A 12,209-nucleotide genomic window follows, 5' to 3' on the forward strand; every position below is an offset into this window, starting at 1 on the left:
TTGACCAACTGTCAAGATGCTGCCGAGAAATATCCGCCGCCTGAGCAACTTTAGGACCCACCTTGGGAACTCTTATGTAACTCAATTAATTGACGTCTTCTTTGAAGCCTTTTGGCCACCCAACTTTAAAAAAGCAGCACAGACTTTAGTGGAATCCATTTAAACATCGCGCACGGAAATATCTAAATTTCGTTGTTCGAAAGCCATGGCGTCGAGGGTTTTACTCGGCCGACTTCAAAGCGCCTCCGTGGCCGCTCCAATGCGCGCTACACGCAGTTTCCACGCAACAGCACGAACGATGGCCGACGCAACGACTCCCTTACCTGTTCGCAAGCCCGTGGGTGCCTTTCGCGGAGGGTGAGTTAGATATACGATAATAGAAGGGTTTATTTAGAGACTAATAGCACATGGATTGCTGCAGGCTCTTTGGTTTCCTCCTCGGTTCGACTCTCGCGGGTGCTGGCATTTACGGCTATGTCCTGTCAGTATAATCTCGCGACTACGCTCCACAAGTCTCTAGGATCCGTGAATACGCTCCATGCGAATACATGACGTCTATATCACAGGGACTTCAACCAAGAGCATCGTCTATAAGAATAGGCGAGAACAAAATACTAACCTTAAGTTCAATAGACGAGAATATAAGGCCTCCAACGAGTTATTGACGGAGGACATCTATGTGCGTTACTGCATTTGATTATTCCGAATCTTGCGTTTTGCTTTCCAGCGTTGGAGTTGGGGACCGTCTTTAGCGATTTCTTTTCCTAGACATGAATTCCTCCTCCTCCTCACCCTCCTCCCTCTCGACCTCGACTCCTTCGGAAGCAACACCCCGACTAACTTGTGGTGTCCGGAAAACAGGCTCTACAGGCTGCGTGCCAACGACTGAACACGTACGTCGAGCAACTCGAAGAGAAGATGGACGCCGCGGAAAGGAAAAGGAAGTAAACGGACGACCGGATAGGTGATAGGGGTAATGGTGTAGGAATATGGGCATCGTACATACATTTCTCGACACTGGAAGCAACATGCAAAGGGTTCGCACCTCAAAAGAACATTAGTTTTTGGTCAGCTAGCGGGGAGTTAAAAGCATTGATGGCTAAACTATACAGTAACAGGAGCACATTTATAATGGTTCTGCAAGACAATTCTTGATTTTCTATTCCCGGAAACCGTACATTACGCAACATGTCTACCTCTATACGCTTGCTCTATAGCTATCCAGGCACCTTCTTTGAACTTGGTTCAATGTTTAGCTTTTTATCGACTAGTTACACTACATCTCAACATATCCGACAGCTCCCGGATCTCAGCTCAGGTAGATTCCGGAGAGGTTCCACTTTTAACCGGTCCGGGCCGCATGCACTCATCAACTATGTTGTGGCCAGATGTTTCCAAAGTACGACTCGGTGGTCTGACTAATGAAGCTCCGCCCGGGTAGCGATTTTCGTATGTAGGTGCTATTGATATTGGCTGCTCATCTTGCTTGGTATCTCGTCGTTGAATGTAGCTAGCCAAAGCGCGAAAGAGTTTGGACAACCAGTTTTCTTTATTGTTTGCCAGTCACACAAATTCTATCTATGCATCAAGCTGAATAAGTTCCTTATAATTTTATAATTTTATATAACTAAGCTACGAGAAGTAGAAATGATACTTGAAGCTATAACTATCACTTATATGTTTATGTTATGTAGGCATGTCAATTAGTCATGCCATTACGTAAGGATAGTCACGTGGCAACACGTGACTATTCCCCACACAAAAGGCAATTCTTTCTAGGTAGCACCCACACACACAATACATCATCCACATCAATCAATCAGTACAACAACAGTCATCGTGATAGCCTCATTTCGTATTTGTGTTTCCTTTCCTTTCCTTTCCTTTCGTTACGTTATTCCTTTCTATTACCTAATCCGTACGGATACCTTGTCATACCTACATGTTATCATGCAAGAATATGAATAATGGCTATTCCCTCATTATCCTAGAGCTTTCCAACCCCATAGGACATCGTACCAATCTTAGATAACTACCTAAATAGAAACCTTGTGATGAACTTTAAACTTTTGATGCCCAGCAGCTTCGGTTAAAACTTCGAGAAGGACATACACCGAGGACAAATTTACAGCTGAAAAAAAGTTCCATCTTCAGCCCTATGCAACACCGCGTAGTGGTGCGTTCATGCTCTTATGAGGATCGGCATGCACGTGTAAGATGGGGTACATCTCAAAGTACCGAGCATAAGATGCTTGGATACCATGTTGTATGGGAACGAGGAAGGATGGCGGAGCTAACTCACATATGGGTCTATCGAGGCTTATACGTTTTGAATGGCTTAAATAGCAAATAATAGTACTAATACGATCGATGCTTGACCTACCTAGTATTGACTACGTGCTAATAAGTATTATAGGCTGATATATACCGAGCTCCAAAAGTTGTGGATCACTTATTGCAACACTCGTTACACGTGAAGGCTGACTTTTATCCATATTTTTATTGTTTTCGGTCCTTCGAATGCTTCCTTGTACCAATTAAGAGTAGGCTGCGTTGCTAAGCTGAATCCAAAATCTGACTATACGTCAGAGCGTTTAGGATACGAAATGAAGCCAAGGATGGAACAGAGAAGTACGCTACTGAACGTCGATCGTTTAAATATCTACGCCCCCTTGGGAGTGCGAGGGGAACTCGCCTACGGCGATGCTGGAAGTCTTGTCTTCATTTAACATCTAGCTACTATCTGAAGTAGCTATGTCTCGATGGCATCGGTAGATCACCACCATGGCCCCGAATCTTACAGCACGCTCGAGGTACAAAGCGTAGAGGCCTCAAATCCTCAGGAGGGTTCAAATAAAGAAGTGGTACCTCATCCAGAAGGTGAATATCCGCAGCCCGTCTCCACACTCAACGCGTGGGATACCCCAAAGCCAGAAGCGAAGGGCGTCGATACGGAGGCAGCAGTCGCCCAGGGACAGAATGACGGCAATGCGAAGCGAAGGATATGTGGACTATCACCACGCACCTTTTACATTGTCCTGGCGGTTGTCATACTAGTTATAATCGGAGCCATCGCCGGAGGCGTTGCTGGAGGCTTGTCTAGCAGCCACAGCGATTCGAGTGTAACGCCAGACCCGGGACCAGAACCAGGGACGACGGGAAATGTCAATATCCTAAGTACATCAAAGCTTGCGGCTTCCAACTGGACAGACTCCCAAGGCAATATTCACAGGCACGTGTTTTTCCAAGATCCTTACAATGCTATCATTACTCGGCAATGGGACTCTGAGAATAAGACGTGGACGACGAAGAACGTCAGCCAGCTACTGTCATCATCGACGACGGGGCCTATTCACCCAATCCCGGGGACATCCCTGGCTTGCGCGTCTGCTGATAATAGATGGGGTCCCCTGTACGAGGTGCATGTCTGGTTCTCAGAAGCTTCGACCGACCCAGACCCTACCATCAGTTGGGTGAATTTAAACAATCCGATCGGAAACCCCAACTTCTGGACGTATAGCTCGTCGATACTTCGGACATGGAACAGCACACAGCTAGCGGTGGCTTGGCAGCGCTGTCCGAGGGATAGCTGCGTGGGAAACTGGGTTCTCGCGTACCAGGGGCGAGAGGGCTTCATCAGGATCGCAAACGCCAGCAATTGGGACAACAACACAGAGCCGGTAATCGGGGCCAATGCAGTTTCTGCCGTCGCTCAACGGCACTTATGTCCATGGACTGACGCTTGCTTCCCAAAGGAGGCCGAGTTCAATGGGCAAGACAACGTTCATAGGAGATTGGAACTGGAAGCAAGATGGTGAGGTCGGGTTTCCACGACTATGCTAACCGATACCAGATGGAACGATATTAGACGGCGTTGACCCTCTAACGACACGGCAATTCGCTGCTACTACGATGGATAACTGGAACGAAGCGCTCTTCGTCGCCTTATCTACAGGCGGGGGCGTAAAGGGAGCTCGATGGGATGGGGCAGCTTATAATGCGATTCCGCAGATTAACTTTGCTGACGGGGAGTCGACGAACTTCTCTGCTATTGCGATGACGACGGACGCGACGTTCTACGGGATATCTGATGACCAGATATGGGAATACACCGTCGATACGTCGGATCCATCCACTTTTACGCTTGCTGGAAAGGTATACCCATAGTTGGTGAGTAGTAATTGAGATAGATGAAAATTAAAAGGCATGAAATGAATGAGTGAATTCTATCTAGCCATGATGTTTGGGTAAATTTACAGTACAGACTCCTGTTCTTAGTAGTTCATGTAATGTCGATATTGTCGAGATAGGGATACGTCAATTTATACAAGATGAAGTCATGGATCCGGGAGAATATACCTAAGGTAAGTAAGCTTGCATGGCAAGGGATTTACTTAAATTAATGACTGCCACTAGTACTACCAGTGAGGATGTTGACCTTGTCGACGATGAGGCCGACAAGGTCAACATCCTCACAAACTCATGTAGCTACCTAGTGACGGAATTTGGCCCGAGTTTGGACTGAACCACATCCTTGACCGATGTAATGATGTATTATATCATATATATGCTATATAATACATCATTAAATCGATCAAGGCTCTGCGGTTACCTCGGAGCAACGTGTCCTGATTGATGTAAAGCGATAACAAAAATGCCCTTGCCATCGTATTTATCCTCCGGCGTGCCTGTGCGACTGGCCAACTCACCCCCTAAACCACGTCTCTATTTCTATACTTGCAATACTGCGTCATGTGCCGTCGCAAGTTATCACCCCGTCGTTTGAACTTCCTCTCACACTGGGAACATTGGTCCCACTCCTGCTGGTGTATCGACTGTACGTGGCGGCGTAGGTCTCGTGCTTCCGAGAAAGACCATTCGCATTGGGTGCAGCGATGGTTTTTCTCGTGACGTCTATTATGTGTACTGTGAAATGGTGAGCGTGAACTCCTATCTCTTATCATGGAAGACATACTTTAACTTGCCCTGGGAAGGGAAGGAGACGTCACATGTGCCGCACACGAAATCCGGTCCCGTAAGATGTTCTGCTGAGCCCTTTTCTGAACGCGTGCCCGTAGATAGTCCGCTCTGCCCCTCTTCTAATAAGGAAGGCTGTCCAGCACTGGGATCGATGAAGTTCAGTGACGACAGGTCTAAATCCGAGCCCATATTTGGATCGAAGTCCAGTTCGTTTTGGCTGATATCGGCGAACTGGGCCTCCAAAGGCTGCCCGGGTGAAAGGCTGCACTCGTCATCACCATGAGTGACGTTGAGTCTCCCTGCCAACCAGTTCGATATCGGGAACTGGCCAGGCATCGGCACGCCAGACCACTCATCCTCCAACTCTCCACAACTCTCACCCCCACTCCCTCCCAGACATACATCCGGATATACATCCGGACATATATCTGGACATACATTTGGATATACATCTGGACATACCTCCTGACATACACCCGGACGTATATCCGGACGTATATCTGGAAGACACTCCCCAAATATCCCCCCTGGATCGTCCCCTGTATAGTAATCGAGAACATTAAAAGCTCCGGGAAATCCGAAGAGGTCAGGAGATGCTTCCAGTCCAACAAAAGCGTCCTCGAGACCGGCCTCTGACGGATTGCCGTCGGAGCCTTTACTTGCCTGACTACTGCTGCATCGTTCCGAAATTGAGTACGAGGGAGGACAGTCTGTGCCCTCCCTCGGGAGTCACTATGGATCTTGTAACAATCGACGAAGCTTGGCTTAGCTGTAGAAAACGCGGTTAGTCATACCGAAGCTAGAAAGAAATATTACAGCAAAGACTCACTTTTACGAAGGTTGAGGAGTGATCTCTCAACTCCCCCTCCGGAATGCTTAGCAAGAAGGAGGGAAAATCTGACGGCTGGGGTTTGGGAGGGGTGCTTATATGCGCGATGCCTCTGGGCCTCTCTTTAGGCCAATGCGATCGGATAAGGCTCTGAGGCCGCACGAAAATTAAGCCGGCTCAATGCAAGTTGTGTTACTTCTTAGGACGCCATTGTCCGCATATGACGCGAATCCGGGGACGTAGCCCAATCATCACGTTAATTATGTGCAGGAGGCGCATGAGGACGAGCCAATGAGCGAGACATTGACGGATGTCGACGGCCAATTCTTACACCGAATAATATACACCTGTGACCTGATGCGCCCGGTCGAATAGCTTAGGTTACCATCTACCATCTACCGTCTTCCATCTACCGTCTTCCATCTTCCATCTTCCACCCAAGAACTTGTAAATAAATCCGATCTCACTATCACGTGAGTTCTCGCTCAAATAATATGAGGCTATCCGGACCTATTATTATCCCCCCCTTTTTACCAATTAGCTTCGGGCTGGCCGGTTGAGATTGCTATATATTCCCATCTATACCTACGGATCCGTACCTAGAATAGGTACTCTATTCGTTTATTTTAGTGGAGAAGTTGATTGCGGTCAAGAGTTACTTTTGAAGATAGCCGCGTTGTGCACGGTAGTTCAATAGTTGACCCCTGTTATACGGCCGATCATCCAATAATTCATGCTGTTAAATCCAAAATTTTGTTAAGAATGGACGAGGCTATACGGATCCGTACTCCTTTCTTTAAAAACTTCGAGATGATGCTCTTCTCCGCCTCTTTAACATACTCTTGACCTAGGCGGTCTAACGTGATTAATGTGACATTCCTTGGCGGTCAAGATCCGGAGTCGTCCATTACTAATCCGGGCAACATCCCGAGAATGCTACTCTACCACGATATCACACTAGAACTATAGCCTTTTCTTTTTCATGTGCTTCTTACAAGGGAAATCCTTGAAGCGGCGATGAAGATATTACTAGTTTCAAGTGGTGGAAATTGGAATACCTAGCATGAAGCGCGCCACATTCGGGCCGGACTTTTTACGACTTCAATCTTAGGTCAGCCACCTAGAGCTCTCCTACGGGTTTAATAGTCGGTCGACTTGTCTTGTTTGCTAGTTCACCGAGAAAGTCATCAGTATGACGTCTTAAACCAGCCCTGTAGGTACTCTCACAACCCACCTCAACCAGCCTTCTAAGCCGAGTTAATTAGGATTCGCTGGGCCGGATCTGACATTCATTACAAGTGGGCTAGTTCGCATAGTTGGCCGATTTTACGATACTTAGCGATCAAAACGTAGCATTCGAACCCGTATAACGATATGTGTGAAGCATTGACGTGTAATTTGGGGGGGTTATGCCCTCTGAAATCGAGTAGGGCTACCCTGGGCAACATGTAGCGTCATATCAAACCCGTGATGGGGGGCCTTGTTGATATACATGTAGAAGTCCGTATATGAGACTCGAATTTCCACAAAACGCGTGGCTGAGACAAGAATATAAGTTACCTGGTTTATATATACCTACCTCATATATAAATAAACAGCCCTCGAAAAGGGAACACAGACATTACACCTCTCGACCATGGAACTCCTACAAGTTCGAACGATGTTCGCCGAATTCTTGCGGGCCGGGCTGACACCGCTTGCTCTAATTGTAATAACAGACCTGCCCTTGAGCTTTATAGTCAAAACTAATATCCGCAGATTGCTGGTTTTTGGGCATTTCAGATAATATACAACCTTTATTTCCATCCGCTCTCTAAGATTCCAGGTCCCTGGATCGCCGCTATTAGCGATGTAGGTTCAACACCATGTATTATATAAAGATCCCATACTTATGAATATTACAGATTCCATACTGTTCGTGGATCCTCGGAGGTCGCCAGCCTTACAAGTTACTTGAACTGCATAATAAATATGGTATGTTGGCCATACATATATGTACCTACCTATGAATGTACTGGAGCTGATAACATAGGCCACGTTGTCCGCGTCGCGCCAAACGAGGTGTCTTTCAACACTGCTCAGTCGTGGAAAGATATCTATGGCCAGAAACCCGGTCGCCAAATATTCATAAAGGGAACTTTCTACGACGGCGGTAACTTCGCTGGAAACGGAATCAGTTCGATTATAAGCGAGAGAAGACCGGAAGTCCACAAGGAGATGCGAAATAGTCTAGCTGGCGCATTTTCCGATCGCGCCATTGTAGAGCAAGAATCGCTTGTTGCTACCTCTGTTGATAAACTTATCCGACTAGTTGGCATCAAAGGCTCTACGGAAAAGGGGGTTGATATATCGACGTTGTTCGAATCGATGACTTTTGATATTACGGGTGACCTTGCCTTTGGAGAGACATTTGGAGCGCTGGATAGTGGTGAGTCTTTTAACTTTTGCTTGGAACTCTTCAACTGGCCTCTAGCTAAAGGATAACGCAGATGAACGACACCCCTGGATATCTACAACCCTGGATGGTTTGATGCAAGGAGTGTTTATAGATATTTTCAGCCGCTATCCCACTCTCGGCGCAATTCTTCGTGTACTCATGCGTTCTAAGTTCAAGAAAGCCGTGGAGGGTGTTAGAACCAACGAACGATTATGTTACGAGCTTGTTAAAAGGTATGCGTAAAATAAACCTAACGCTTAACGTATTGTTACATTTACTAACTCCAATAAGGCGGATAACAAGAAAAACAGATCGCAAAGACTTTTTAACCCGGATTCTCGAGGACAGAGATCCTAGAATCGTATCAGATAGGCAAATTGCTGCTCACGCCTCTGACTTCGTCGTTGCTGGGAGTGACACCACTGCGTCTAGTCTGGCTGCCATAGTCTACTACCTCCTGCAAAACACATACGCCCTGGCGAAGTTAGCAGACGAGATCCGAGGAACGTTCAAGAAATACTCAGACATTGGCTATCTTTCTACCGTGTCAATGCCCTACCTTCGTGCAGTCATCCTAGAAGGAATGCGTTTATATCCCCCAACACCAATGGGCCTCCCTCGTCTTGTACCAGATGGTGGAGACATAGTCGATGGCTGTCCTCTTCCTGGAGGGGTACGTTATACCTACTATACTAGCTTCTATCGAGTACCATAAGGAAACTTGCTGACTTCTTCATAGATCACCGTGTATACAAGTCCTCTTTCAGCCTGTCTAGCCTCAGCAAACTTCCAAGACCCATGGGAATTTAAGCCGGAGAGATGGCTCGAATCTGACGGAAGCAACAGCCTGGATTGTAGTCAGCCATGGTCATTAGGCCCTAGAGGATGTATTGGTAGAAACTTGGCATGGCTAGAGTTGCGGACTACGCTTGCGAAGCTGCTCTGGGTCTATGACTTACAACTTGTCGATCCAACTCTTGATTGGCACGGCGAGTCTCGGATGCAGACCTCCTTATGGCAAAAGCCAGCTTTAATGGTCCGTGCCCATAATAGGGGGGTTAATACTGAATGACACATAAGGGGGGACTAATAGAGATAAATAAAGAAAAAAGGAACAAAAAATATTACCAGGTGCCGGATTCGAACCGACCTCTCCTTCATAGCAGTCCGTCATCTATCTGTGCTCTTAGATGTGACTCGGCCTTCCGCTTGTCATTGACTTCGTTTTGACCGCATTAGCCCACTGAGCTAACTAGAACATCAGGACTACCATTCCTCAGGCGACTTCACCAACAGTCTGACCCGGCTTGAAAGATGATCTTTATTATGGTATATAACCTTTATCTGACTCAGGTATGTGGCCTGGCAGCCGACTAGACGCCGACACAACACCTGGCGTCTAGCACCCTGTCATTCGACAACTGCCACGACTATACTTACCTTTATATCACGCATTGTTGTGGGTGTACACGTGAAATTGTTGTCATATCATTGTCAGGCCTCTTCACTTATGCTCTCCCTACTAGTAGAAGCTTTTGTCCTGGTATCCAACATTGTAGTGTTTATACTATGCTTCGCGCTAGAAGTGATAGGATTTGTGTATTAAGAGCACATAGCGTTCAAGATGAGCTGAGAATATTCCCATTGTAGGTTGTGCTCATTAATATGTTTCCCCCTATTTTACCAAGGCAGAATCCAGCTTATCTCCCACTCAACTTTTCGCCAAGGGCACACCTCTCTTCTAGCAACTCGTTAAACCATTTTGTCATTTGTTGAATCGGTGCGTGTCCCAGCCCTTCAACGATCAAAGCCTTCCCAGGGTTCAGATACTCGATCAACTTCCTACCATAGTCCACCGGAATCATCCTATCTACAGTTCCATGCAAGACCATGATCCTTTCCCTAGATACCCGGTCCGCCAGGTCTCTCAGCTGTTCAGGGCTCTTTCGGTGGAATCCGCCAGCGACCGCTTGCAATAGAAACCCGTTCTTGTTCCGCCGCATATGTATCTCTTGCGCTGCAAATCGCTCGTAGTTGCTGTCGAACTTCCCGTACCCGCCAACAGGTACTTCGCACTTTGGTGTTTTCTCGCTAGGCAGCTCTGTCTGATCCGGGGCTATGAGCCACTCCTCTGGGAAACAGCCATTTGCCGTGGAGCGGATCTCACTGTCGAGGCTTCTAGGCAACAAAGCACCAAGGCGGCCCATACTCTCCATAAATGTGCCATTGTTCTCTAACTTGGCCGCGGTACAATGCAGGTTCAGACTAGCAATGCGCTCTGGTGCTAGGACTGCAACCTCCTGCGCGATCATGCCGCCCACTGCAGTTATTTGAATTAATGACCACTATGCATAGATAGGATAGGATATTCATATGTGGCTTGAGTAAAGGGGCCAGCCTCGAAGGCCTCTATAAGAAAAAGAGGGGCTAAGAAAAGGGGGGATTAGAAGATACATACTACTACCACCCGAGATATGAAGTTGACGATCTGCTGTCCAACCGAGATGATCCAGGACCTCAAGCAAATCACGCGCCATCTCCGACGTACTATACCGCATCACCGGTTTGTCTGACTCGCCCGCACCGCGATTATCAAAGACGAGCACGGAGTACCTGTCTCCACGTTCGTGACCGAAGTACAAGGTTTGCTGCTGCCAATCCGCCTTTGCCAGACCAATGCCACCGATGAGCTAATCTTGTTAGGGCTACTATCATGGGGAATAGGCAGGTTAAGGAAGATACTTACAATAAGATTGATAGGCCCTTCGCCATGGATCTCCCAGCTAATATTCAGGGGGCCCCCTCTCTCAGCAGCGACAGGAAAGAGGCCGTACTGATGCGGCTGAAGTCTCCATATTGCCGTCGGGAATGCTGGGCTTTTTGATACTGATTCTACCGATGGAAAGACCATACTTATCTACTTGATTTATTAACAGCGAACATACGTTAAACATGTCCGAACTATACTTGGCTAATATGAGTTGCATACACTAAGGTGAGGTCAACCAAGGGATCTCTACGCATAAACGGTCTAATAGCTACTTGAGAGACAGGGAAACGATTGTAACATTAAACTCAAGAGTGAATTTCGGGGTTAGTTAAGTCTATAGCTTCTCCAGATGAATCGTATAACCGGATCAGCTCCGACTTAGCCTCGAAACTTATTGCTAACCTATCCGTGCTAATGCAAGTAGCTTACACGCTGCCTGGGTACATAGTTTCTTCAGGATCCGGGATTTTGCGGAGAGGAACCAAGACCTAATAATCGGGGTGCGACCAAATCCGGATCTTGGTATTTGCTTTTCACCTAAAAGATACCACCGTAGGGCTGGACAAGAGGATTAAATTAGAATGTGAAACTGCTCTAAGGTAGTATTCTTATTAATTAACTATCGCCGATATATAGACTTGTTAATAAGTAGTTATACTCGCGCTCACAAGTCAACTAAAATGAATAACAGTTTTCCTTCATTTCGTTGGAACGTATTCTATTGAAAGGTATAACTATTAATAGGCTAATAATAGTCCCTTGAGTCCTGGATTGTCTAATCGTTCAATATCTTCAACTACGTTGTGTGTAGTAAGACTCGTATGTCGAAGTCATACTATTATAGGTTCAAGTCGCAGAGCCTCAAGAAGAGTCAAAATTGCAATCTATCCATACAAACCCATAATTCACCCGCACATGCTTTGAAATCCTAACCTCCTCGATTGCAGGGAAATATGTTAGAATGACCCCCTTAGCCGACTTTTAGTCCGACTAAAACTGACTCAGAAAGCTATTCTTCTGGGGGTCTGACTGGACAGACAACATATCACATGGCCTAGGTTAAGCCTAACAATGTCTAAGATAAAAAGGATTATGTTGGATGAAAAAGGTTGGGCGGGATTGATTATTGGAATCGAAGATATTGATTTGCTAAGCTGACAAGTACTAGCCTCACGGTTTACCTTCAATCGAGC

At 46.6% G+C, this 12,209-nt stretch overlaps 5 protein-coding genes across 5 annotated transcripts; 3 read left to right on the top strand and 2 right to left on the bottom strand.

Annotated features, from left to right (window-relative positions):
- The first annotated feature begins 48 nt into the window (after window positions 1-48).
- F4817DRAFT_89839 (uncharacterized protein) lies at window positions 49-1,657 on the top strand. Its single transcript, XM_049308034.1, has 4 exons — window positions 49-357; window positions 422-481; window positions 634-679; window positions 862-1,657. Exons 1-4 carry the CDS (start codon window positions 206-208, stop codon window positions 946-948), a joined length of 345 nt encoding a protein of 114 aa, XP_049159759.1. The 5' UTR covers window positions 49-205; the 3' UTR covers window positions 949-1,657.
- A 1,105-nt stretch (window positions 1,658-2,762) lies between these two features.
- Window positions 2,763-4,167, top strand: F4817DRAFT_315268 (uncharacterized protein; the record flags this gene model as incomplete). Its single annotated transcript, XM_049300514.1, has 2 exons — window positions 2,763-3,726; window positions 3,854-4,167. The coding sequence occupies 2 exons, from the start codon at window positions 2,763-2,765 to the stop codon at window positions 4,165-4,167; spliced, it is 1,278 nt and encodes a 425-aa protein (XP_049159760.1).
- Window positions 4,168-4,265: 98 nt separating this feature from the next.
- On the bottom strand, window positions 4,266-5,444 carry F4817DRAFT_89889 (uncharacterized protein). The gene is made up of 2 exons (XM_049308036.1): window positions 4,976-5,444; window positions 4,266-4,926 (listed from the first exon to the last, which is right to left on the bottom strand). Exons 1-2 carry the CDS (start codon window positions 5,314-5,316, stop codon window positions 4,713-4,715), a joined length of 555 nt encoding a protein of 184 aa, XP_049159761.1. The 5' UTR covers window positions 5,317-5,444; the 3' UTR covers window positions 4,266-4,712.
- Window positions 5,445-7,351: 1,907 nt separating this feature from the next.
- On the top strand, window positions 7,352-9,415 carry F4817DRAFT_89845 (benzoate 4-monooxygenase cytochrome P450). The gene is made up of 7 exons (XM_049308035.1): window positions 7,352-7,517; window positions 7,568-7,660; window positions 7,714-7,783; window positions 7,842-8,237; window positions 8,299-8,479; window positions 8,538-8,919; window positions 8,986-9,415. Exons 1-7 carry the CDS (start codon window positions 7,446-7,448, stop codon window positions 9,316-9,318), a joined length of 1,527 nt encoding a protein of 508 aa, XP_049159762.1. The 5' UTR covers window positions 7,352-7,445; the 3' UTR covers window positions 9,319-9,415.
- A 408-nt stretch (window positions 9,416-9,823) lies between these two features.
- On the bottom strand, window positions 9,824-11,425 carry F4817DRAFT_335658 (alpha/beta-hydrolase). The gene is made up of 3 exons (XM_049303046.1): window positions 10,993-11,425; window positions 10,705-10,936; window positions 9,824-10,566 (listed from the first exon to the last, which is right to left on the bottom strand). Exons 1-3 carry the CDS (start codon window positions 11,155-11,157, stop codon window positions 9,947-9,949), a joined length of 1,017 nt encoding a protein of 338 aa, XP_049159763.1. The 5' UTR covers window positions 11,158-11,425; the 3' UTR covers window positions 9,824-9,946.
- Window positions 11,426-12,209: the final 784 nt, after the last annotated feature.

Source organism: Daldinia loculata, assembly GCF_022478755.1.
Source record: "Daldinia loculata strain CBS 113971 unplaced genomic scaffold F4817scaffold_20, whole genome shotgun sequence".
Classification (NCBI taxonomy): domain Eukaryota; kingdom Fungi; phylum Ascomycota; class Sordariomycetes; order Xylariales; family Hypoxylaceae; genus Daldinia; species Daldinia loculata.

Coding starts and splice junctions, on each gene's coding strand:
- F4817DRAFT_89839 (XM_049308034.1), top strand. CDS start 206: ATGGCGTCGAGGGTTTTACTCGGCCGACTTCAAAGCGCCTCCGTGGCC. Junction 482..633: donor GGCATTTACGGCTATGTCCT/GTCAGTATAATC, acceptor TAAGTTCAATAG/ACGAGAATATAAGGCCTCCA. Junction 680..861: donor TATTGACGGAGGACATCTAT/GTGCGTTACTGC, acceptor TCCGGAAAACAG/GCTCTACAGGCTGCGTGCCA.
- F4817DRAFT_89889 (XM_049308036.1), bottom strand. CDS start 5,316: ATGCCTGGCCAGTTCCCGATATCGAACTGGTTGGCAGGGAGACTCAAC. Junction 4,927..4,975: donor CCTTCCCAGGGCAAGTTAAA/GTATGTCTTCCA, acceptor ACCATTTCACAG/TACACATAATAGACGTCACG.
- F4817DRAFT_89845 (XM_049308035.1), top strand. CDS start 7,446: ATGGAACTCCTACAAGTTCGAACGATGTTCGCCGAATTCTTGCGGGCC. Junction 7,661..7,713: donor GGATCGCCGCTATTAGCGAT/GTAGGTTCAACA, acceptor TGAATATTACAG/ATTCCATACTGTTCGTGGAT. Junction 8,480..8,537: donor TGTTACGAGCTTGTTAAAAG/GTATGCGTAAAA, acceptor AACTCCAATAAG/GCGGATAACAAGAAAAACAG.
- F4817DRAFT_335658 (XM_049303046.1), bottom strand. CDS start 11,157: ATGGTCTTTCCATCGGTAGAATCAGTATCAAAAAGCCCAGCATTCCCG. Junction 10,937..10,992: donor AAGGGCCTATCAATCTTATT/GTAAGTATCTTC, acceptor TAACAAGATTAG/CTCATCGGTGGCATTGGTCT. Junction 10,567..10,704: donor TCATATCTCGGGTGGTAGTA/GTATGTATCTTC, acceptor AAATAACTGCAG/TGGGCGGCATGATCGCGCAG.